This window comes from Oryzias melastigma, linkage group LG3 (genome assembly GCF_002922805.2).
Source record: "Oryzias melastigma strain HK-1 linkage group LG3, ASM292280v2, whole genome shotgun sequence".
Lineage (NCBI taxonomy): Eukaryota > Metazoa > Chordata > Actinopteri > Beloniformes > Adrianichthyidae > Oryzias > Oryzias melastigma.
The window spans coordinates 15,631,725-15,654,839 of NC_050514.1; the positions used below are offsets into that span (position 1 = coordinate 15,631,725).

General features: G+C 38.8%; 1 protein-coding gene across 1 annotated transcript in view; it reads left to right on the plus strand.

Annotated features, from left to right (window-relative positions):
- Positions 1 to 5,737: 5,737 nt before the first annotated feature.
- igdcc3 (immunoglobulin superfamily, DCC subclass, member 3) overlaps positions 5,738 to 23,115 on the plus strand; it is a 75,629-nt gene continuing 58,251 nt past the window's right edge. The window contains exons 1-2 of the mRNA XM_024296377.2: positions 5,738 to 6,273; positions 12,295 to 12,600. Of these exons, the coding sequence (XP_024152145.1) occupies positions 6,204 to 6,273; positions 12,295 to 12,600 (376 nt within the window). The 5' untranslated portion in view covers positions 5,738 to 6,203. The remainder of the gene's footprint in view (positions 6,274 to 12,294; positions 12,601 to 23,115) is intronic.

The following is a 23,115-nucleotide window of genomic DNA, read 5'->3' on the forward strand; positions in this document are numbered from 1 at the left end:
TGAGTTCTGAAAACTCATAAAATAATGTTGAAGCACATACCTACCTTGGTTTGTCGTACTGACTTAAATTATTGCACCTAATGAATAAAACTGATATTTTCAAATTTTAACAACCTAAAATCCTTTTTCATCCCAAAAAATCCAAATTGTTTTTTTTACAGTGCACAACCACATTTCAAAAATCTCTATCTGTAATCTTTACATATAAAATAAATCTAAAACATCCCAAAAATGAAACCACTAAATAGGGAATCTTCTCCTGTCTTGGTTCTTTTGAGACTTTGGAGGGCTGCAGCTCCTCACACAGGGCTCTTCCTTGAATCTGGATCTTTAGGCTCTTTAGGTCATTTTGATGTTGTTGTTTTTTTAACTTATTAATAAGTATATAAACTTTTTCACAAAATGAAAAACTAATGTGAAAACATGTTTTTATAAGTGTAAAATATGTTAAATATTTGATTTTCCTCACAGGCAAAAAGTATAAAATAAATAATAAAACCAAAAAGCAATTATTTATTATTCAACTTTTAATATGAAACAACACATGAATGTGTGGGGGGTGGGGGTGTCACAGCCAGGATTCTCAGAGGTGTAACAGCTGCGCTGTTGGGGTTTCACAAAAGCTATATCATTTATGAATATGTGTCCAATTCCTGCCTATTTAGAACTGTAACTCTAGGTGAGTCATTGCACATGTACATTACTGTAAATGACTGTGTTCACATCATCAGACATCAGATGTGGCATTAATGACAGGAAGGGTCTGAAGGTTCTGTTATATGAAAGAGTCAATATAAAAAAGAAAAAAGAATCACTTACTGCAATCAAAACATTTTCTGTTGCTACAAGTCACCAAAAAAAAAAAGGAAAATGAAAACAATGTTGCCAAGCCTGGTATTTGATCCCACACCCTCAGCATAGGATACCATTCATCTTCCACATTAAGCTACAACTGTAGGTGAGAGACTGTGGCTTCATTATGTAATGAGAAACAACATAAGATTGCTTTGGTATGTTTCAGTCTATCAACCAAAATATATGTATGTATTTGTAAAAAGAAGAGCAAAAAAGATCTGGAAGTAAATTATACTTTGTTGTAGTTTCGGTGAGTTTATTTTGATAATTATGTTTTTTTAATTTGTGTAACCAAGAGCTTTTTAATGTCAAATAACTGAACAAAATTATGGCAAAATGCTTAATTTACTGTCAGAGTAGCTAAATATTAGAAAAAACAAAACACACATTCTCATCTTCTGCTACAAAACAGCATCCAGTTACTGCTAGAGGCAAAGTTTTAAAAGTCACATTTTACAAACGAATGACTTAATATTTAACGAATGACTTAAATATGTTTTGGTCTCAAAACATATTTAAACATTTTATTTTTTTTTAAATGATAAGGTAGGACTTTGCAGCTCTTGCTGCGTTTTGATCGGTAAGAAATTGTTCTTTAAGTGTTAAAGGTTGCAGACCCCATAGGTCTGCATCATTTATTTTATTTAAGTCATGGAGGTTGGAATTTACTGTAGTTTTCATCCAGTTTTATAGTTGGGGTGCACTCTGGACTAATTGTTAGTCATAAAAATGATGCACCCAAAGCCTCTCCATGTAGACATAAACCTTTAAAACAACATGTAAACTATCCAGTCTGGTTTAAATATTTGCATTGCATTCCATGCAGACCTAAACAAAAGCAGAATTTCAGAGCAATCTGGACAATGGACGCTTCAGCTCCTAAACTCTGATCTAGAACCAGTTGGACACAAAACATGACTACTGGTTTTCCCCAAACCACCCTGACAACAAAAACATATGTAGCAAAAACAGACGTTAGTTTAGTGATTCAGAGGTTAGTGTTCTATTGCTCTCGTTTAAAATGGTCGGTTTTCATTCGTAAAAAGCTTAGATCATGCATCATAGATCAAATGAAGTAGACCCTCCATTGTCTGGCTGTCTTTTCCTCTTCAGCATCACGCTGAGGAGAAAGACAGTTTGATCTCTCCATCACTCAAATCAGGGTATAAGACAAAGGTATGGAGGTAATAAACAGGTAATAGCTTAGCCATACGGGGCACTTAGTGTTATCACTTCTTCATCTGTTTATTTTTTATTTCCCTGTACAGAATAATAGTTAAACAAATGAAAACGGACATCTTCTATGTCCTATGTGTTTCATATTAAAACAGGAGTCTCATTGGCAAGAGCCTGGTGATACAATACGTTTCGTATCTCACAATACGATACATATCACCATATATCCCAAGACTGTACCAGAACAGTTTTTTAGAGTATAATTTAAAAAAAGCTCTGCCTGAATATTAATACAACTTTCAATGTCATAAAATGGTTAAATTATTTTTTATTAATGACTGAACTTTTAACACAAGCTGGTTCTCATGAGATCTTGCAGTTTTGAGATGCTCAAAGAGACTCCGTTTGTAATACTGCCAACCACCAGTTTGGGCTTTAGGTTGAAAACAAAAGTAAGATGCTAAAGGACGCTCAGAAATAATGAATTAAATATTGTCTTGTCAGGATTTCAAATCGATACAAGTATCGTCAGATGAAATATCATGATATCAGATTGATTTTTCATGATATCAGATCGATTTTTCCCTACACCCCTAGTATTAACCCGCTTTATATTTAGCCCAGACTTGATTGAAATAATTCAATTTGGCTATTGAATTAGCTTATTTCTAACATTTTTTGTGTCAGTAATAAATTAAATATTCACGTCTTGTTGAAAATTCTTTATTATTTTTAATATTTAAGCATTTAAACAACAAAAATGAAAAACGGTTGGTATTCTCAACTATTTAAGTTGACTTCCCATTTTTGTGTTTTAACTTTTTTAAGTACAGTCATGTATCTCCTCATGAAAAAACTTGCTTAATTTCACGTTCATATAAGATGTAGCTAACTTTTGGAATGATAAAATAAAATAAAAAGCACCAGCATGTTTTAGTATCATTTGAGGAGCAAAAAAAGTCTTCCACTCAGATAATGTTTGCAGAGGTGTCCCCTAATTCAAATAGTTTAAAATCAATAAAAAGGCATAATAAGTGTATAAAATCGAAAGTTAAAGTCTGCTTTGTTAACATTAAAAAAAGGGATTGAAATTTGAGAAATATTTAGTGAATAAATTAGCAAATATGTAGATTAAGTAGTAAATATACATGTATTTATTGATGCCATCTATTATACACCACAAAATAAAGTAAATAGCAACTTTTTCCTTTATTATAATCACTAGAGTTTACATAATCTGATTCTTTCTCAGAACATAAGAAAAAAATAAATAAATATGCTACAGATTTCACTGTTTACTTTGTTCGTGTGCTCCATTGTTTCATTTACAAATAAATTCCTGCACCCAAACCCTGTCCTATTTTAACGCACATGAGCATAATCTTCTGCAGGATAGCTCTGGGAATGCCAATAACAGCTCATAAACCACAAGATCCAAATTATACCACGATGGCACAGGTTAATGGGATGTGTGGCTCTCTCTGTTTTAAAAGCCACCACTCAGCAGATAAAACAAATACCATCGATGCCCATAAGTGGTGCATCATCTTAATCACAGCTGGTGTTTTCAGATGATACAGTAGCTCCTTTTATGACTTAATGGAAGACACAAATCCCAAACTCCCTCAATAATAAACCGGGACAGAAAGGACTTCTGCAAAAAGCATGTTTAATCCTTTAATGATGGCCCTTAGTGGAAAAAGAATTAAATTAAACTTTCAATTTTGGTAAAAACTCGAAATATAATATAAAACTGTCTAATTTCAGGGAAATACGTTAAACAAAAACCCCTCTTAATTATTGATAAAAGACTACAGCAGAAGTAGTCATTATGCTAAAAAATAGCTTTTGAAATTGATATAGCCACCCTAAGGCGTTACTAGTAAAACTAATTATCATTGTGTAAGCAGCTATGTTTTAAAGTCAAGGCGGAGCTTCATTTAATTACTTTTTATGTGGTTTGACAGCTAATTTTGCAGGCTCCCAGTACATTAAAAAATTAACTTTAATACTTTAATTGGGAGGAAATTGGTGTTAAAATGTTATTAAAAACATTGCTGTGATAAAAAAGAAAATAAATCACAGTCATCTCAGAAAAAAAATCTTATTTAAAACAATTCAAAGTGTCTTATGGCAGAAAAAACCCTATGAGTGTTATAAAGTTTTCATAACATCATAATAAAGTACAATATTGAAAGTTATTTAAAGTTTAAGTTGATTTATTCTGGAATAATGTTCCTGCCTTTTTTATTATTTAGTAACGTTAAAAAGATATATTTTTTAAAAGCTTTTTGGACTATTTTGTAATTTTCATTTTTAGGCTTTTTTGGAGATTAGCCAATATTTCAGCTACATGCTAGCAGTTTTGACTAAGTTTTTTTTTTATTTTATTTTATTTCAGTTTTTAGGCTAATTTTGGCATTTAGCCAATATTCTAGCTGGCTATCAGCTTCAGTGTTTTTAGCTATCAATTTCAGAATCTTCAGCTATCAGAACTAACATCTTCAGCAGCCAAATTCAGCTTACAGCATTCACTCTAGCATTACTGCATGCAATGCTATATATTTTGTTCATATTTATTTTAAAAAGTGAATATTTAAAAGTTTTAAAAATGTTGTTTTAGAGGGTTCAATAGATGTTTATCCTGTTCGGTCTACGACCTAAGGTGTGTTTTGGAGTTTGGCCCCTTGTGAGATTGAGTTTGACACCCCTGTTATTAAGAATAAAAAAACAAAAAAAGAAAAAGCTCAATTAAATGTAACTTACTGTACCATGATTTAGAAATTGCTGATTTTTAGCTGCACATTGGTGTAGTGGTCAGCACTGCTGCTTAAAAATGAGAAGGGGCTGGTTTATATAAACACAGATATCAAATCCATTTCAGATATCAAGTAATTCATTAATTAAAAAAAATAAAAATAAAAAAAATAACGAAGATGGTAAAAGATGATGCCATCTTCTTGACAGTGTAATTACTCATAATCATAAATAGACTTTTTTGCAGTGATGCATGCACACATATGTCACGTTAGTCACATTTGGGTCACATGGTGGAAAAAGAACTAAACCTATTCACAAACAATACAATAAACAATTTAAACAAACAAATGTAAAAAAATCCTCTAGTCCTAAAACACAGATGAACTAAGCAAAAACAGCAAGTAAACAGTAGAAAACCCAGATTTACAAACAGAAACAGAATGCACATGCTACAATATACATAATTAGTCCACTAGAGGGAGCCAGAGCTCCCCCAAACGCAGCCCTCTTTGTTGCAGCGAAGTGGCAGCGGTTCTGCTTGATTTATCATCTCAGGTTCACATGTGCTGAACCATCAGCTTTAAATAAGACTCAGAACCATAGCGCAAATGTTCCGTTTCTTTTCCTTTATTTCATTTTATTTATTTTAGATACACTTTTTTCTAGGATGACATTGGGGTCAAATGTTCGAAGGATGATGTTTATAAAAGTTTGTTGAGCAATTTTATTTGTTTATGTAATAGTAGCCTATTTATTGTTTTTTTGGGGGGAAAGAAGCAAACACATTCTTTTTTTCCTGGGTGGGGGGCAATATTGGTATGTTCCAATTGATGGGTCAGAATCATCTTTCCAGCTGTGATTAATGATGTCACCCTAAAATATTAGAACAAAAAAATAGAAAAGGGTTGATTTTAATTTGTATGATGAGCATCATTATATCAGCTGCTTCCAACGGGCTAAATGTTTCACTCAAACCGAGATATGAAGACGTTTTTAATCCCGGCGTAGAGAGCAAAAACAGTCAGGAGTCGACTCTTTTGTTCCAAAAGGAGATCCAGTGTGCGCGCGCGCGCGTGAGAGGCGGTGTGCGCATGTGTGTGTAGAGAAAGAGGCAGAGAACACTGAACCTCCACAGAGGCAGTCTTTAGGATAGCCTACAGCAGTGTGTGTGAGGAGGATAGAGAGGCTGGGATGCTGACAGACTCCTCATAGATGGATACACAAAAATGGCGAGATCTCCTTCGAATCACTAGTTTGTAGCTCTGGATGTCGGAACATGTCGTAGCTGAAGCTGGATATTCCATTTTTTTGTTCTTCTGCTCAGTGCATTATTTTTGAAAGATCCGCCGTTTGTCTCCCACCACGTTGTTCTGTGCTGGAGTCTTTATTTTTTGGAAGGGGAGGGGGTTTAAATGGCACCCACACGGCGGCGGCTGCGCCATGTTCCGTGCTTTCTGGGAGTTCTCCTGAACGCTTTCATCGGTAAGTGCCTCCGTCGTTGCGGGGATCGGCCGCCTGTCAGCCCCGCGTGCTGCATGCGCGAGGATGGCAGCGCGCCGTGAACTTGGCCGCTCTCCTCCGGCTGCAAAATGCCAGTGTGTGGACGCACGGATGGCGCTTTGCATGCGGGATTTGGTGCTCTCTGCACACTAATGTCACACGTGTGCAAAGAAATGAAGCAAATGCACCCAAGGAACAACAAAACCTCAAATCAGAAGTCTCTGTTTGTGTTTGTTTTGATGTTTGGAGCCTAAATCAGGTTAAGGAATAGCTCCACATGCAGCTGAGTCAGTACTTAGTTTGCACATTTGTTTAGATGGGATGTTAGGAGTGCATCTCATAGAATGTGCAAGAAAAAAACAGTGAAACTTAAAATTCCCTCTCCTAAGTAGAGTTTAATTTTATATCAGAGGACTTCCAAAGTAGATGGATTTATTGACTGGTCAGTCATTAGAACGCACCACCCTGTGGCTGGCTGAAATGACGTGGTTATTGCTCTGAGAATAGATTAAAAGACTGTGGTTATTGCCTGCTGGGGAGAATATTTGTACAGATTAAATGTCAAGGCTGTCTCTCTCCTCCTTTTCAAATTTTCCTCTGCATCCCTTTGTTCCCTATGACAGTCACTTTCCCTCTCTATGTGGGGGCCCCTCGATTCAAAGGCTGGAGAGAGCATTGAGTATTTGCAAAGCGCACCACACAGGGACCCACAAAGGCCCCGCTGGAATCATATAAAGGCTCATGGTTCATAACACGCACGCTCAGAGGACTGGGAACAAAACCGTCACAAACACACACTCAGCTGTGTGATGGATGCACTTCCAATCAACCCATCGCACTGGAGAAATGAAGGCTTTTTAAGTGCTCGTCTTCCTCAGGGAGCAGATTAGGTTCAGATAAAAGCACTTTTATGTCTTTTTAAGCCGTGTTGATAGGAGTGAAAGAATGAATATCTGCATCACATCTGCTTGGAACAAACAAAAAGGCTTTAATTAAAACTGCAGGAAAACACACAGTGGAATTCATGTGGAGACATTTCAGTTTAACAGTGTCTTTGAATTGACTCATCCACCTGTCTGATCACGCTGCAGAAAGTCAGAGGTCAAAGCCGCACAACTCCATCCTTATTAAACTGTCTGCAAACTCCTTTACAATCAATGCAAAGCTGCAATAAGGATCATCACTGTAACACCAACACATCCTGTGTGTTAAAAGTCTGCTCTGCTTAAATGGCAGCGGGAAGAAAGCAGCGCAACAGCTGCCCTACTTTCACTCCAACTCAACTAGTGTTCTCCTCAGAATCCTCGTGCTCCATATTTATGATGTTTTTCTTAATGTTTCGGAACTTCTACTGTCACAACCAACACATGAGCAGAACATCAATTAAGATTTGATTAATAATCTTTAAAGTCCCACTCTCATCTCTTTTTGATCCTTTTTATAATTGTTATTTTAGGGAAAATTTGAGAAACTGTGTCATTTTCTTAGACATAGCTCCTGCAGAGCGGCAGGAGTTCATTAGAAATTCACCTTTGAGTTGTTTGTGAGTAGTAAGTCCGCCCTCATTTCCCATTATTCATCTGTTTACATTCTCCCCTGCTATAGCTTACGACCTCTCACAACTCCAATCTAACATGAGCGGTCTATCAAAAAGGATGAGCAATATTGGAACTATCCAGCTTTACAGTTTAGAGCCAGATGCCAACTCGGATGACAAAAACAAAGGCGTACATGCAGATCTACAAGTGGATGTGGATCAGGGAGCTTGTGACTCGCCATAGTAACTTATACGTCACATCTTTAAAAGATTTTTCCAACTGCTGATTCACAACAATTTAAATAAAAAAAATACTCAGAAATGCAACGTTTACTTAGTTTTCTTCATTTAAATCCTCTATTATGAGGAAAATTGCTGGAAGAACATTTTAAAAACACCAAAAACATGATTTTCATAGAAAGTATGAACCCCATTTTCTGATATTAAACTTAAGATGACCTGAAAGAGTCCAATCACATCTTCTTCTTTACAACAACACACTAGTTATGAATCCTACTCAAAGCCTACGTTTTAAATAAGCCACAAGATGCTTAAATTCGACAATTAACCATAAAAAATTGGATGTATTTAACCCTTTAACACCTAAGGTGTTGCAGTCGATGCTTAAACACAAAATCTTCAACTTTTCCCGCCGCTTTTCTCCTTCAGAATCTACTGGAATGACATTGATGGCGCTAACATTTGAAAAGTTATAGTAAATCAACTTAAATACTGGAGCTTAAAGGGTTAAGTAAGTCGGTCAAGTAAGTGAGTCTTTAAATAACAAATTATTAGAGGAAATTTGATCGATTCAGCTTTTTTAGCCCAAAAAGTGAGTCAAATAACTCCTTCAAAGTGAAGATTTCTATTATTGAAAGATGGATTAAAATTCAAGTAGTGTATTGTGTTAATAATTATTTATGATTGCAATCATTTTTTGTCAGAAAGTATCTTCTATCCAGGAGGTATGGAATGATTGCTTTTGCTTTTATAGGGAGCTATAGTGAGTAAGCACAATAGATGAAATCATAGACTAAAATCCATATTTTTCCTTAAACTATACCTCTATAATTCAATGTAGCTTGTGTGTGCTCTCAGCAGGAGTATATTTCTAAACAATATCCGATTCTTATAAATGGACATGAAGGAAAATTTGAGTATTAGTGGTCTTAAATGGGTTAAAACGAGCATTTTGTTCGCTCCGTGTAAGTCATTTCCTAGCGGTGTTATTACAGGGTCATGACGCGATATGATGTGGTGTCAGTAACCCGTTGTATCTTCACTCTGCAGCCTGGAAGAAGCCTGCGGAGCTGCTTGAACTCTGTCAGTGCTGCTCCCGCCTGCTGAACACATGTGCCTCCGAGTGGCTGCTTTATTATCCTCTGTTTGTTTTTGCCCCCTGTGCCAGCTTACCTCACTTATCTGTCAAAATGAGTAGAAATCAGCGTGAGCCACACCTCGCTGACTCCTGTCCCCGGTGTAATCCCATATTCTGGTGAGAACATCGGGGCGTTTTGGATGGGACTGAAATCCTGCTGTTTCCTGCACTACAAATCCTGTTTCGGTGCTGAAAAATACTCAGCTTTGACAGATGACTCTAACCTTTTTATTGTCTTCGTATCTCCCTCATCGTATTGGATCTGCCTCATAATGAAGTGTTGTGCTCAGAATTATTTTCTCTGACATTTCTCATGGCATTGTTTGTGACCTTCTACCCGCCCGGAGTCACTTTTTGTGTTTGTCAGAAGGCAGCATTCTTTATTCACCGGAAAAACTAAAGCTCAACAATCTCAAAGAGTCTCACTAATGAAAAAAATGTCTAATTACTTCAGCTCAAAGCAGCTGAAATGGTTTAATCCCTTCATAATAAAAGACATTCTGGCAAATTAACCACCTAACAATGTCATTTATTATCTTCAAAAGTGACAATCTTTCAATCTTGTTTCAAGGAAGTGTTTCATTTTTTGAAATATGTATTTCTTTCTGTGAGCATTTGGGTATGAAATTCTCCTGGAGAGATTGGATAAAACTGATCCACAAGTGTAGAAACTTGTCTCCCACCTGCTGCTGGACTGCAAACGTGACCTTTGCTGGATCAGAGGAGCTGGCGCTCCGTGCCCAGCGTCGTTTTGCAGAGTAGCAGCTCGGCCTGAGGGTTCACCATCTGCCAGCTAAGGGTTAAATATTTCCCCAACGCCTCCCCCTTGTTTTTCACAAGTGGCAGCGCCGATGCCTCTTTGGCCTCATGGCCATTTCACTTAAATGCCCACTGAGGGGGAAAAAGAGGGAGACGGGCACACATATGGGAAATCAGAGGATGAGTTCTCTTGCATCGTTCACCATATGTGGAAAAGGGTGCCAGCTACAAACCTTGGTTGCTCCTGTAACTAATTTTTCTCTGGAATTTGAGGGATGAAGCTGGAGGTTCTCTGCGTTGACCCTTGTTCTTTGCCCCCCCCTTTTCTGTTACCCTCCTCCGGCCCATCCCACCAGATTCCAGGGCCCGGGGCAGAGGCTGGTAGTGCTTATTATCAGCAGCTGAAACATGAGACTGTTCACTCAGCTTCTCGTTCATAAAACTAAGTCAGATCAAGACCTTTGCATCCTCTATTTAGTGTCCACCTCCCCACCCTCTTCCGTAGATGCCCACAAATCCCCTTTTCCAAGTCCAAGTCAAGTGTGAGGTCTTCAGAGTTAAGTTCAAGTCAAAATCCAAGTCTGGTGACAAATTCAAATCAACTCTCAAGTCAACAAAAACAAGCAGGAGGTTGTTCTGTGTTCTCAATGCCATCGTTTTTTTTAAAAGAGATCTTTTATGTCTTTTGTTTTTTTAAATCTGACAGAGATTTGCTGGAACACTAAGAATAAGAAAATGAGCTTTGTTCACAAAGTCATCAAGTTTTAAGTCAAATCTTAAAGCTTTAGTCACAACTTGTTGGGATGGTGGCTCACATGAAATATCAAGGTGGTAGATGGTTCCGAAAACCCGTATAGAGAACATGTTCATGCATCAAGTTTTCACTAGATATTCATCAAAACGACTGATAAGAAAACTCTGATGACCCAGCATTCTAGCAGCATTTAAACGCATCACTTACACATGAATCTTGGAGACGTGAAGCGAATGTCCCATCAGATTTGTGTGTAAATGCAGTTTTGTGTGTGCGTAACAGATTATGTGTGCGTACTTTTTAAAGATTTGTGAGTATAGTTTCAAGCTGTTATAGTTTGTAAGCTGTATTTTTTTTAATTTTGTACATGTGAATACACAATTGCAAGTACACAAAGTTATGCACAAAATTGCGTCAGACCTTAGATTGTGTGGACATCCTATAGGTGCAGCATTTGTGGGGGGTCAGGAGTCAGTTCTCGCACCCTACTAACAATTCAAATGTAGCATGAGGACACTGTAAACAGCATTCCACGTCTATCATTATTGTGTGTAACTTAGACAAAATAATATTATCACAGGCACAACAATTGTCCGTTCCATTTTTATGACGTCCTGTAAGATGGTGGCTTGAGTTTTAAGATACTCCTCTCCATGACCCTCTATGGACCCGGACAACCCAAAAACTCGCAACACCTGTACAGCTCCACCCCTGTGCAGTGATCATGCAACATTTAAGTGAAACACAAGTCCAAGTCTCAAGCCCGAGTCCCCATCTCTGCCCTGTTCACCATCAGAAACAACAACTACTAGAAAAGTCTTGCCACATCTGTGTGTTCTGGAAGCACCAGCACAAACAAATCTGTCCCTCTGGGAGTTTTGAGCAAGAACATTTTCTCCCAAAGAATGGCGAAAAAAAAAAAAATGAAGAAAATTGTGTTCATAATGTCAGAGTTGTAGCCATCGGTTAACAGTCCAAACATATGTCACAGCACAATGGAACACTTGCTCTAAATGCACCTGGTATAAAGACCATTAATTCCCTGGTGATGGTAGCCTGAAGGTAGCTCAGTCAAGGCGATTTATTTATGAGGTGCAGGCCCCAGTGAGAAGCTATCAGCACGTAAACAGCTTTCTTCTTTCTTGTTGCAGTGAATTATATGAAAATGATCATCTCCTGCTAAAGCTGCAGGTTAGAGTGACCTTGGATAGGCTACAAGGGGCTGAAAATAAATGAGAGAAGGAGTTGATGCAGAGGTAGTTACTTTTGTGTTGTGCAGTTAATGGTACAGATAAATATTTCATGAGCAAAAAAACAATCAAGAACAAAGAAAACCTCTACTTTTAAGTTATCCTACACTAGATTGCGGGGTGGATTTCCTATAATTAGATTTGGCTCCTGCATGAGTTTGGGAAATTTTACTCACACATGATCAGATCTTGCAGAAAAAAAAAAAAAAAAAAACATATTCATTCTACAAAGACCCACTCGTGTAGGGAGACCCTAGGACTACATTTATTTCAAGCTAAAGACTCTTATTTTGGAGAATATGCTGACCGAGTGTGTCTCCCTCAGGTGTGGTGTGCGAAGCGGAGCTGTCCTTCACGTTGGAGCCCAGTGACGTCATCGCTGTGCAGCAGCAGCCTCTCATGCTCCACTGCCAGGTGGATGGAATCCCACCCATCACCACGCAATGGAGGCACAACGGCCTGCTCATACCTCAGGATCAGCATCACACCACCTTCATCAACGGCTCGCTCCTGATTGCCCACTTCCAGAAGACCAAGTCTGATGGCTCCACCGATGAGGGCGACTACGAGTGCATGGCCCAGAATTCTTTTGGGCGGGTGGTGAGCCGGAAGGCTCGAATTCAAGCAGCCAGTAAGTCATTCAACTTGTTTTTTGTCTTTTTCTGAGTCAGAAAGCATTTATTAATTAAAAGTTCATTAAAAAAAAAAGGCTTATAATAATTAAATAATGACAGCTAAAATGAAAATATATTTTTTGCTCTGCAAGGACACGATCAAATACTTGACTGGAAAGAAAAAAAGCAACATAAGAGCAACTGTGAGCACTGACTGTAAACACAGATGGATGAAACGTGTGGTCATGTGACTCATCAGTTTCTATAGGAGCAGTTTTGCGCCCGCTCCTCTTGGGTGTGATTGACAGGTGTACCTTATGGCCGTGTACCAAACGTCTGGTTCATTTGTTTGTCTTCTGGAAGTCTTTTGGAGTGTCTGGCCAAGACAATGACAACCCACAGCTAAAAGAGCAGGTTTAAGCAGAAAGGATAAGGTCATGTGACCACATCATCTGTATCTTATGCCGACTTTGGAACTGAAACACTTTCGCAAATATCCAGCTTTGTCGTTTTTCACTTAATTTTGTTAAACTTTAGAAAAGGGATCATCCTGGAATCAAGGCTTACTGCTTAGTTGTTACATTACTGAATTAATTGTTGTCAGCTCAATTTTTGTTATAAATATTTAAGCAGAATACTTTCCTAAAATTATTGTTTTTTTTAAATTAAATGTATGATTTAAAAAACAGGAGATGTTGATTTCTCTGATTTTAGAATTATTCTTTTGTCTCCAGTTTCCTTCATTTGTCTGTTCAACCAGCTTTAAAAAAAAAAAAAGACAAAATAACTGGTTTGGATCAGATTTAAATGAGTTTCCCAGAAAAGCTGATGTTCTTTTAGAGTTCTTGATGTTCCAACATTACGGTGTAAGGATTCCAACAGAGCGGTCTGTCTTGGCCTGGTTGTGTAATTATGACACAAACAGAGGGTGCTTTCACACTCAGTGATGTGACTCAGTTTAAATAGGCAGGTAATGCATTCTCACCTCTGTTTGGTTTGCTTTCACGCAGAGCAGAACCAACCTCCTGAAATGTTACAACAGAAGGTTCTTTGGAGCCAAGGGAAAGACAGACTAAGAGGAAATGAAAAGCACAAAGAAAAACAAAGACTTGTCTATATATGCACTCTTAATTCATTAGCATGTTTATTGAATAGACATTTTACAATATTTTTGTCATGTGTGCCAAAAATATTTGTACTTTGGACAATTATTTTTCCACATACCCATAATGCACTGTGGTTGCATTTGTTTTCTTTGATTTACCAGATACTTTAAAGTCAGCTAACGAGTTTTTTAGCATCAAAACAATATTACAAGTGAATTGAAATCTTTTTTTGAAGCCAAAGTTCAGATGAGTTCTTTCTGCAGCTGAACAACCTAGGCAGAAACATACTAAGCTCTTTCAATCCATTTTTTAAATCTTATTATTTTTACTCCCAACATACATTTATTTAAGCATGACAATCTCATAAGAAAATAGTCAAGCGTCACCTTAAAGACCAACTCCATTGAAAATGATATTTTTAGCATGTTCTTGTTGCGTTTTACTCATGATAGAGGACATATAGAAAGAAAATTAAGCTTAAAATTGCATTTCTGAGTATTGTAATAAATCAGGAGGGCACACACACACACACAAAAGCAAAACTATTGGAAAAAGCTTGTTAGTGTGACATATAACTTATAATCGGCTCCCTGATTGCACCACTAATGCATCCACTTGCAGACAAATGGATCCATGAACGTCTTTGTCTTCCTCGTCTGAGCTGACATCTGGCCCACAACTGTACAGCTGGATAACTCCAATATTGCTAACCACTTTTTTGCGCTATTAATGTTAGCTTGGGGTTGTGGGGTGCTTTAAGCTAACAGGAGAGCGAATAAACAGATGATTGATGGGAAATGGGGGCGGACTTACTCTTCGCCAACAGTTCCACAACTCAAACGAACTGCAGGAAACATGTCAGAGAAAATGACAGTTTTTTTTGGGGGGGGGGCTACAATCGCCCAAATCAAAAGACTTCTGGGAACACTTTTGAGAAATATCAAAAGATTTTTAGAGTAGGACTTTAAATGACTGCTTTTCACCTGCTTTTGCATATGTAAACATGCTAAGTCTGTCACATGGCTCTGTAGTAACATGCATTTTTCAGTGTCATTTTTTTAATGAACTTTTTGTTGGACATCCCCATTGATAACCACAATCCAAGCCTTTGAATGCAGCATTAACAAGCAGTCATGCTGAGAGCATCCCAGCTGCTTTGTAGAGTGGGAAAAAAAATGGGAGGAACTTAGCAACCCGCTCTCTGCTAGAAGCTTTAAGATGCATTTCTGCTGCTTGACTCCCATAAGGTTTATTAGAGGACTTTCTAGTTCATCAAGATCCCTGCATTGTTGCCATGGCTCGTCTATAGTGGATTTCTATCACATCATACTACGACAATCTGACACTTCATCCTCCTCACTTGGCCTTTGTGTCACTGCATTTCTCATCTTGCTTGAAATCAAAGGCATCAGGGAAGTGCTCTCCCTCAGCGGCCTCAGTAATAATGTACAGTTCCACACTGTGCTGAGTTAAGACTATATTCTGCAAGATGGAGATGGACAAAGACTCACAGAAGTCTTTTGATTCCAGGGCTATGAGTAGACAGGACACTGCTGTGCTGTTGTGGCCAATACAACTTTTCCACTCAGTGGGGTATGGAGGTTAGCATGGATGTCTGACTGACCGCAGGGAAAAGTCACTCAGCTCAGTGGCTGGCCCTGTCAAGCACACGCAACCTTTCAAGGCCTCCCTGAAGAGTTTTTCTTTTCAAAGGTTAGTTTAAATCTTCCATTGTAGCACTCCTTTTTTCACTTCTGCATCAGTGAAAAGTCAGCAGTGTGGTGCCCCTAGTTGCTAATTTCACAGAATTAGTTTGACATTGTTTTGCGTATAAAGTGTTAGAACGAGGAGTTTTCAATAACCACCTCATTGAATTCCATAGAAATAACTGTGATAATATTTTATTCCTTAGAATCCCACCTCTGCATAAACTTTGAATTGCTATTAGTGCACAAAGTGAAGTGTTTTAACAACAGAATTACCGGAAGGTGTTGAATTTATTGTTTGAAAAAGTATAGAAATGTACATATTTTCTCAAAAGGGCTTAGAAGATCAGATGAATGGACTCTGCCAGTAGCTGAAACTCAGGGTTTTGCTTGTAAAATTATCTTCTGTGCTCAAAATAATAACACATTCTCCAAGGACACACCATTTAATGTCAAATTGTGCTTCATAGTTTAATCTTTGTATGTGATTTTCTGTGAATTCAGTCTGTCGTTGAACATTTCAGCTCTGTGTTGAAGCATAAAGAGTTGGTCCTCTCTATGTCATTGAAACATTTATTCATTCAGTGCAAATCAAGCGAAAAGCTGGTAAATAAAAACCAACTGTACTTCAACCTGTGGTGAACCGTGATAATATTTTGTCCTTTTTACTCTGCATTTACAGCTTTTCCTTCAATTTGCACCGATTGCAATCTCTAGAGGACCATTGTAACTCACATTCTCACTTTAGAACGCTGGCTTCTATGGCTGACTTGAACTTTTTACAGTTTGTGTTAACTTCCTTTCAAACTAAATACATTTTTTGCAATGATAGATGCAAAACTTGTCTTTTTGTTTGTTTGTATTTGTACTTAAAATGCCCCCGATGCCACAAAAATATGTTTAAAAAAACTGCCCAAGGACTACTAATCACAATGACTTTCTTTTTACTCTTCCTACGCAAATGTCAATGCAGACCCAGCAGTTTAACCTCATGTTTACATTTGCCTGCGTTATATTCTTGCTTTAACTTTATGAATCCCCCAGATTGATCTAGAAGCATCAATTATTTCTTATTAGGTTTTTTGAGGGTGTGTGTACCAGTTAGTTTCCCTCGATAATCTAAAATACACCTAAGTGGACCCTGGTCCAGGGCCAGAAACCGTTCTCAGACCTATCATACGAGATGATCTCGGTCCATTTCTTATCGGGCAGATTTCTGGTTAGCTCTGAGTTTTCTCAGTTTCAATAAGCTCCAAGCTCGAACAACAGTGGAACAACTGGACCAAAACAGCCACCGTAGCCGGGTATTACAGGATGTAAGCAGAGTAGGAATGAAGCAAGTTATGAGGTGTGGACAAATGTAAAGCAACAATGAGACACAGCAACTCATTGAAATGTGGTGAGATGATTGCAGGCTCATAAAAACAACTTTTAACGTGGCATTGATTTTTACACTGTTTTTCCAACAATCTCTGTCATAAACACTCAGTGTTGTACTTTCTTAGCTGTTACATCCTGTCTTTCAGCGTACTGTAACTCCACCGTACCAAAGAAGCGGTTAAGTGTTGAACCTGACCTTGATAAAGACAATCAAAATGAATTAACGAAATGTTAAAGTTGGAATTGTTGAACTACCCTGACAAGGATCACAAAGCTTAGGACTTCAATTATCATTTCTCTTGTTGCTTTGTCCTGCCTGGCCAATGATTGAAGACATGCTTAGTCATGTGGTTTTGTGTACAGGAATTACAGAAATGACCAGCTGAATAATACAGACCAAACACAAGATTGAGGAGTCGATCCAGACCAAATAAAGCAGACTTAGTCTGTACCAAAAGACATTTCCAGTCTGAATACACCTTAAAATGCTTTCTACATATGAATTCTGCATATTGTATTTTACACTTTTTTTTTTTTAAATCCCATCTTGTCTTTCACATTCATATTTTGGGTAAAATGAAGAAGTAAATCTCTTTTTAGAATGTTTGTTGGTGGTTTTCTTGTGTTCCTAATGTTTGTTAGTGTTGGTGATCTCTTTTAAAGTCTTCCTCTGTTGCTGTGACATGTTCCACTGTGATCCCATGTGTTTTGCGACCGCCTTTCGATTAGATAAAGCCCGTATCCCTCTCTTTACACCAACACCCCACCATAAATTGCACTTTTCCTTTGCTTGACGAGCTTTTGTTGCGAGCTCGCGTGGGGACAGCTGTGGGACGGACTCCCCGCTGTCCTTTTAAATCGCCGGTCGGCGTTGCAAACACTTCTCTCCTCAAATGATATCTGTGGAGTTGTTGGTTTCGCTCTTTGCGCGTCTCCCTCTTCTTTCTACGTTCACCTCCTCATTAGCTTAGGTTCAGGAAGCTTTTCATCATTTGGATGAATGACAAGCCCGGCTAGTGGACCTGGCCCCTCCCCCACCGGACGCAGGCGTCACCAGGCAACACACCACAAAAGCTCCCTGTTACAAAATAGCTTTTAGGATCAATCTGTGACTTGCTTTATTTCTGTTTGTTTGGCAGAAATTAATTGGAATGAGTGGAAGCTTTGCTGTGATTTTTCTTTCTTTTCCTTCCTTTATATGTTCATAAAAACAGTTGACATTTTAGGGATTAGAAAAGGCTAATTAAGGCGAGTGTGGTTGGTGATGAAATGTTAACGACCTAAAACTGTGGCCACTGGGCTATAGATGGTGTTTATGTCGTAGATTTCTCTTGATATCTAACCTATTTGACTCTGGGGAGTTATCTTCCTGCTACAATTTTCATGTGATTTAAATGGAAAGGAGGAGCAGGGGGCCGTTTTTGTTTAATGGCTTCTCATTTGTGCGACTTTAATTTCCAAAAAAGATTAAGCAGACAGGAAATAAAGTTGCAGCTTTCAAAAAAAACAAAAACAAAACAAAGGAGGGTAATAGGAGTGATGCATGAGTGGGGGGTGGGGGGTCTTGTTATTTTTACATGATAGAGCTGGTTTGTGGCGTGCATGCATCTCGTCGACTCTCCATCACACAGCGGGCTGACTGTCCCCACCCCTTTCATGGCCTCCTGTTTTGGTAAACGCTGGAGCTCCGTCCCCGCATCTCCTCATAGCTTCCTTTGTCTGCCAGCTAAACCCCCACCCCCACCTCGCCTTTGCTCCCCTCTGCTCGCTCGCCATACAGCAAATCATCTCTCTTGTCATATTGATTAGCCAAATATAGTTTTGACATTTAAACACAGATGCCGTTTGCTGTTTCTCTCTATTCTTACATGCTGTTGAATGTGTCTATACAAGAATTGGGCGCACAAATGATGTTTGACCAGAGGTCATGATTTCTTGACTGTTTTGGTCAGAAAAGCACCGCCGCAGTCACCGCTGTTTGTTTTGCTGGCGTCGCTCTTCTCATTTATATTCCTGTCATGTAAAAGCCTTGAGGAAGCTGCGTGGAGAGCATCAGAGTGCACGGGCATGGAGTACCCTGCTCCTCGTCGGGTGGGGTATACGCTGTGAACCCACTGCCATCCCACCTGCTGTGCACCCCGTACCCCTCCATCTGTCCGCCAGCGAGTCACAAGGAGGAAGTTAAATACTTTTTCCTTTTTCTTCATTACCGATGAGGTGGGCTGAAGGAGTGAGCGCTTTGACCTGCTCTGTGTAATTACACCTGAAACCAGTTATTACTGTACGCCTCCTCGCCAAACTGTCAGATTTCATTATCTGACAGCGTATGAGCTGATTTTCAGAATTTCATCAGAGCATTTCTGAGCCAAAGGAAAAAAAATGCCATTTAAAAGTGATGTTGCAGTTTAATCTCTTAAAAACACAGATTTCCCTAAAGGTTTTGCATCGAAAAGCTCTTGCAAAAAGCTTTCTAAAGGACACTTCTAATTATTTTTAGTGGCCATGCTTTAGTTCACCACCTCTCAAGTGTGCAACAAATGCAGCAAATGTCAATTTTTCTTGATGACACATCTTTGACCTTGGAGCTGTGAAAATAACCAAGGGACACCATACTGCTGTTGTATTGTCATAGTTCACCGTGTGCTATTATATTTTGCAGAGAAAAAGGAATGAAATTGGGCTTCAGAGAAATCTTCCAGCTAATGGCAATTTTGCTGCTTTATTTGGGTAATTGCAAATCAAATACTGTTTGAAAGCGTTCATTAATATTTATGCTTTTGCAGAGAGGCAATAATGCAGCATCGCCGGGATAGAAAAGTGACAACCACCATGACTCGCTTTGCTGAAGTACATTAATTGCATTCTTGCTGTTTCCTGCATAATTAATAGGAAGTTCAAACAATTCAAAGGAACACTGTTTTTTTTTTTTTTGTATTATTGGACATAAGAGTTCAGTCACCAAAACACAGATGTACTCTGACAGCTTTAGCTATTCTATGCTGCCCACTACAGCTCATGACGGCGGAAATAAATCGTAGAGGCTCTAAAAATATCCGCCCGTGTAAACAGCATTGAATTGCAAATGAAACCTCGGAAGACAGAAAATGAATCAATCAATCATATCAATCAGCGTCACAAATGGGTGATAAAAATATATAGTTGTTTAAACAGATGTATGTTAGTGATAAAAAAATAATAGATTTGTCATATTTTTAAATCTAATGTGTGTGTGCTTTATGGACCCACATTCTGTGCATGATTATGCAGTGGTTTATAAAAAAAGATCCGGCACTATGCAATATAGTGGGTGCTTGCAAATACATTTTTCAATTCAAATAGATCCTATTTGCACAAATAAGTATTGATTTGGTGAATTTATTTCCCTTTAATGTCATTTTTTTTGTATTTTGCTGTTATTTTTTTTTCCTTACCAGCAAGTAAGTATTACAATTTGATTTTTTTTTCTTTTATTTAGACTAATGAGGAAATTGCAAAACTAGGCAAACTAGTTTTTACATTTTGAACTGAAATTGAAGAAAATATGACCTTGCTAATCTCTATTTGATTGGAATATCAAGACTTGCAAAAACTGCCTTAAAAAAACACATATTTATACTATTTACAAATCCTGACCCTCTCTTATCCGCTACGCTAACATTTCAGCAGCTGCTCTCCTCAGCTGTGCACACTGCAGTTGATCATCCAGATGATGCACATTAAGATAATCTCTTTTTATTTCATTATCATGCAAAGCAGTGCTTGCTTCCTGAATGGGCAGGAATTATTTTGGTGAGAATGGCTAATCATGATTATAATAATGCTAACAAGCCTTTTAGATTGAGTTCAGTGACAAAGATCAGACTGCACCTTCGGTTTCGGTTCAGTCTGTTTGTGTCCCCGTCGGGGCTTCTGTTGTGGCCAAAATGGGATGCTCTCCTTGAGGGTCTTTGGACCACCCCAGCTAACCCAAAGCAAACAAATGAATGGAGGGGGTGGGGGGCCCAAAAATTCCTTCCGCTTGGTTTTAATGCTCCTGGGAGGAATTCCTGAGTAATAGAGGTGAGAGGTGAACAGAGAGAGGGATGGGGTCGACCTCAAGGTTACAAGAGTCAGACTACAGTCCAGATTTGTTTTTTTCATTCAATTTCTTAAGGTACAAGCACATTCATGAAATCCTTGATGTATTATTGATAAATGAAGAAACCAGAAATCTCGTTTTCACTAGGTGGCTCTTCTAAAGATGAACAGTTTGCTCTGAGCGAGTTTGTTGGTGTTCCTGTGATTCCAGGCTTGACTGGGGACTGGACTTAGTCGTGCTCCTGCCCCGTCACCGCGCTTCACTACACTTTACAGAGGCTTTATGGCCAGATTGTGCTGTTAAAATTCTTTACAGGGTCTGCGCCATCCACCAATAAAACCTCCACAAGTCCCTCTTCCTGTCCTTCACAAACATTTTTGGTGCATGTGTGAAATCACACGGTGAGGTAAAAGAATAAAGCCAGCGGTAGATACCAGTGCTGACACACACACATACACACACATATATATATGCACACATTGGGCCCCTCAGTTGAGTTTTTCACTTTGTTTGAGCATGGATCAGGAAATCTTTCAGTGACAGGCAGGCACCGGCTTACTTTTGGGCCTCAGCCACCTCTCAATCACGAGTGCGGGTGTGCTTTTGTGTGTTTTGGGGTACCTCGCTGCACAGAGGAGCAGCTTTTGTGAACCACCAGAGTGGTGGCTGGGAACAAGCAGAGGCAGTGGAGATGTTCATCCTCTGTTGGCTCCGTTTTGTACCAGTGGCCTGAGTGTTTATTGGCCTGGCTGCGGCTGAGGCCCTTTTGTCACCCCCCCTCCCCTCACAACCTCTTTCTTCTTCTCCCTGTTTCAGCGCTAGCTTAGAAAAAGAGAGGTCAGAGATCATGAGGGGCTGGACCAAAGAGTGGGGGGTTGATCTGGGAAACTATGACCTTTCAGTGTGTGCACCAGTGCAGAATACCCTTTCCTTTTTTTTATATATTCTCCTCCCACTGCGCCTCCCCCCCCCTCACATGGTGCACCTCCTGCTCATTCCCTTGTGGAGACCCATCCCCCTTTCTGGTGGCCTTGGGGCAGTGGCAGTGACCTTGGTTTTGGCACTGAAATGAAGAGGCCTGAACCCGCCAATGCATCAGCCTTTCCCAAACAGGCAGCACGGCCCTCAGGAGAACAGGAGCAACATTTGATTTGTCAGAAGCAACATGCATTCACTTCACTCCTGTGTTTTGTTTCTGCCTATGACAGCTCAACATTTCACCTCTATGGCACTTAAAACTTTTCTTGTTGAAATTAAAATGAAAATATTCTGAATTTAGGAAGTAATTTGAGTTTAGTCGTTGCATAAGGCGGTTTTGTAACTTTTCCGAACTCTCATCTATATCAGAAACTTCTTGAAAACTTCCTGCTCTGCTGCCAAACTTGTCAAAACTATTGCAAATTATTCACAGGATTTGAAAATTACAAAGTGAAAACTATTTACTTAAAATTGAGGCTATTTTTGAAGAGAAGAAAAAGTTTCCTGGAAACAATAATGTATACAATATTTTTCTGAACATACGTCAAGATTTTTTGCATAGTTTGGCAGCTTAGGGTGTATTCAGACTGGAAAAGTCCGTTGGTCTGGTCTGAGTCCGCTTAAGTCTGTCTGGATTAAGTCCTCAACCTTTTGGTCTGTAGTCAGACTGCCATCAAAGAACATTTCTGTTCTGAACCAAAGCTTGTAAACAAAACCATGTGACCAAAGATCTATTCAGTCATTGGCCAGGAATTACAAGGGCGGCGCAAAGCAACCAGAAGAAGAATATTTGAAGTCCCACACTTGTCAGGATAGTTCACATATTCAAACTGTATAAGCTAATAGATTATGAACGTCTGTATCCACGTCAGGTACAATAGTTTTTACTGCTGCTTTGGTATGATTGAGACATGCTGCAAGGCGGTTACGGTGAAAGTGTGCTTATAAGTGTTTATGACATATAGATTTTTGGGAATACAGTGTGAGAAGTAATATGTATCACGTTAAACGTTGTTTTAATGAGCCTGTGTTCATCTGATCAAATTTTAAAGGAGTTGCTGTGTCTCATTGTTGCTACATTGTTGCTACACGACTGTGTTTACATGTAATGACCGGCTACGGTGGCCGTTTTGGTCCAGTTGTTCCGCTCAGAGCACAGACAAACTCAGAGTAAACCGGAGCTCAATCTGATTCAAACAAACCAAGATCTCCTCCAAAGATGGATCCGACAGCAGTTCCTCGTGCCTGAGATCTGTTCATGTGTATTCAGACTGAAATACACAC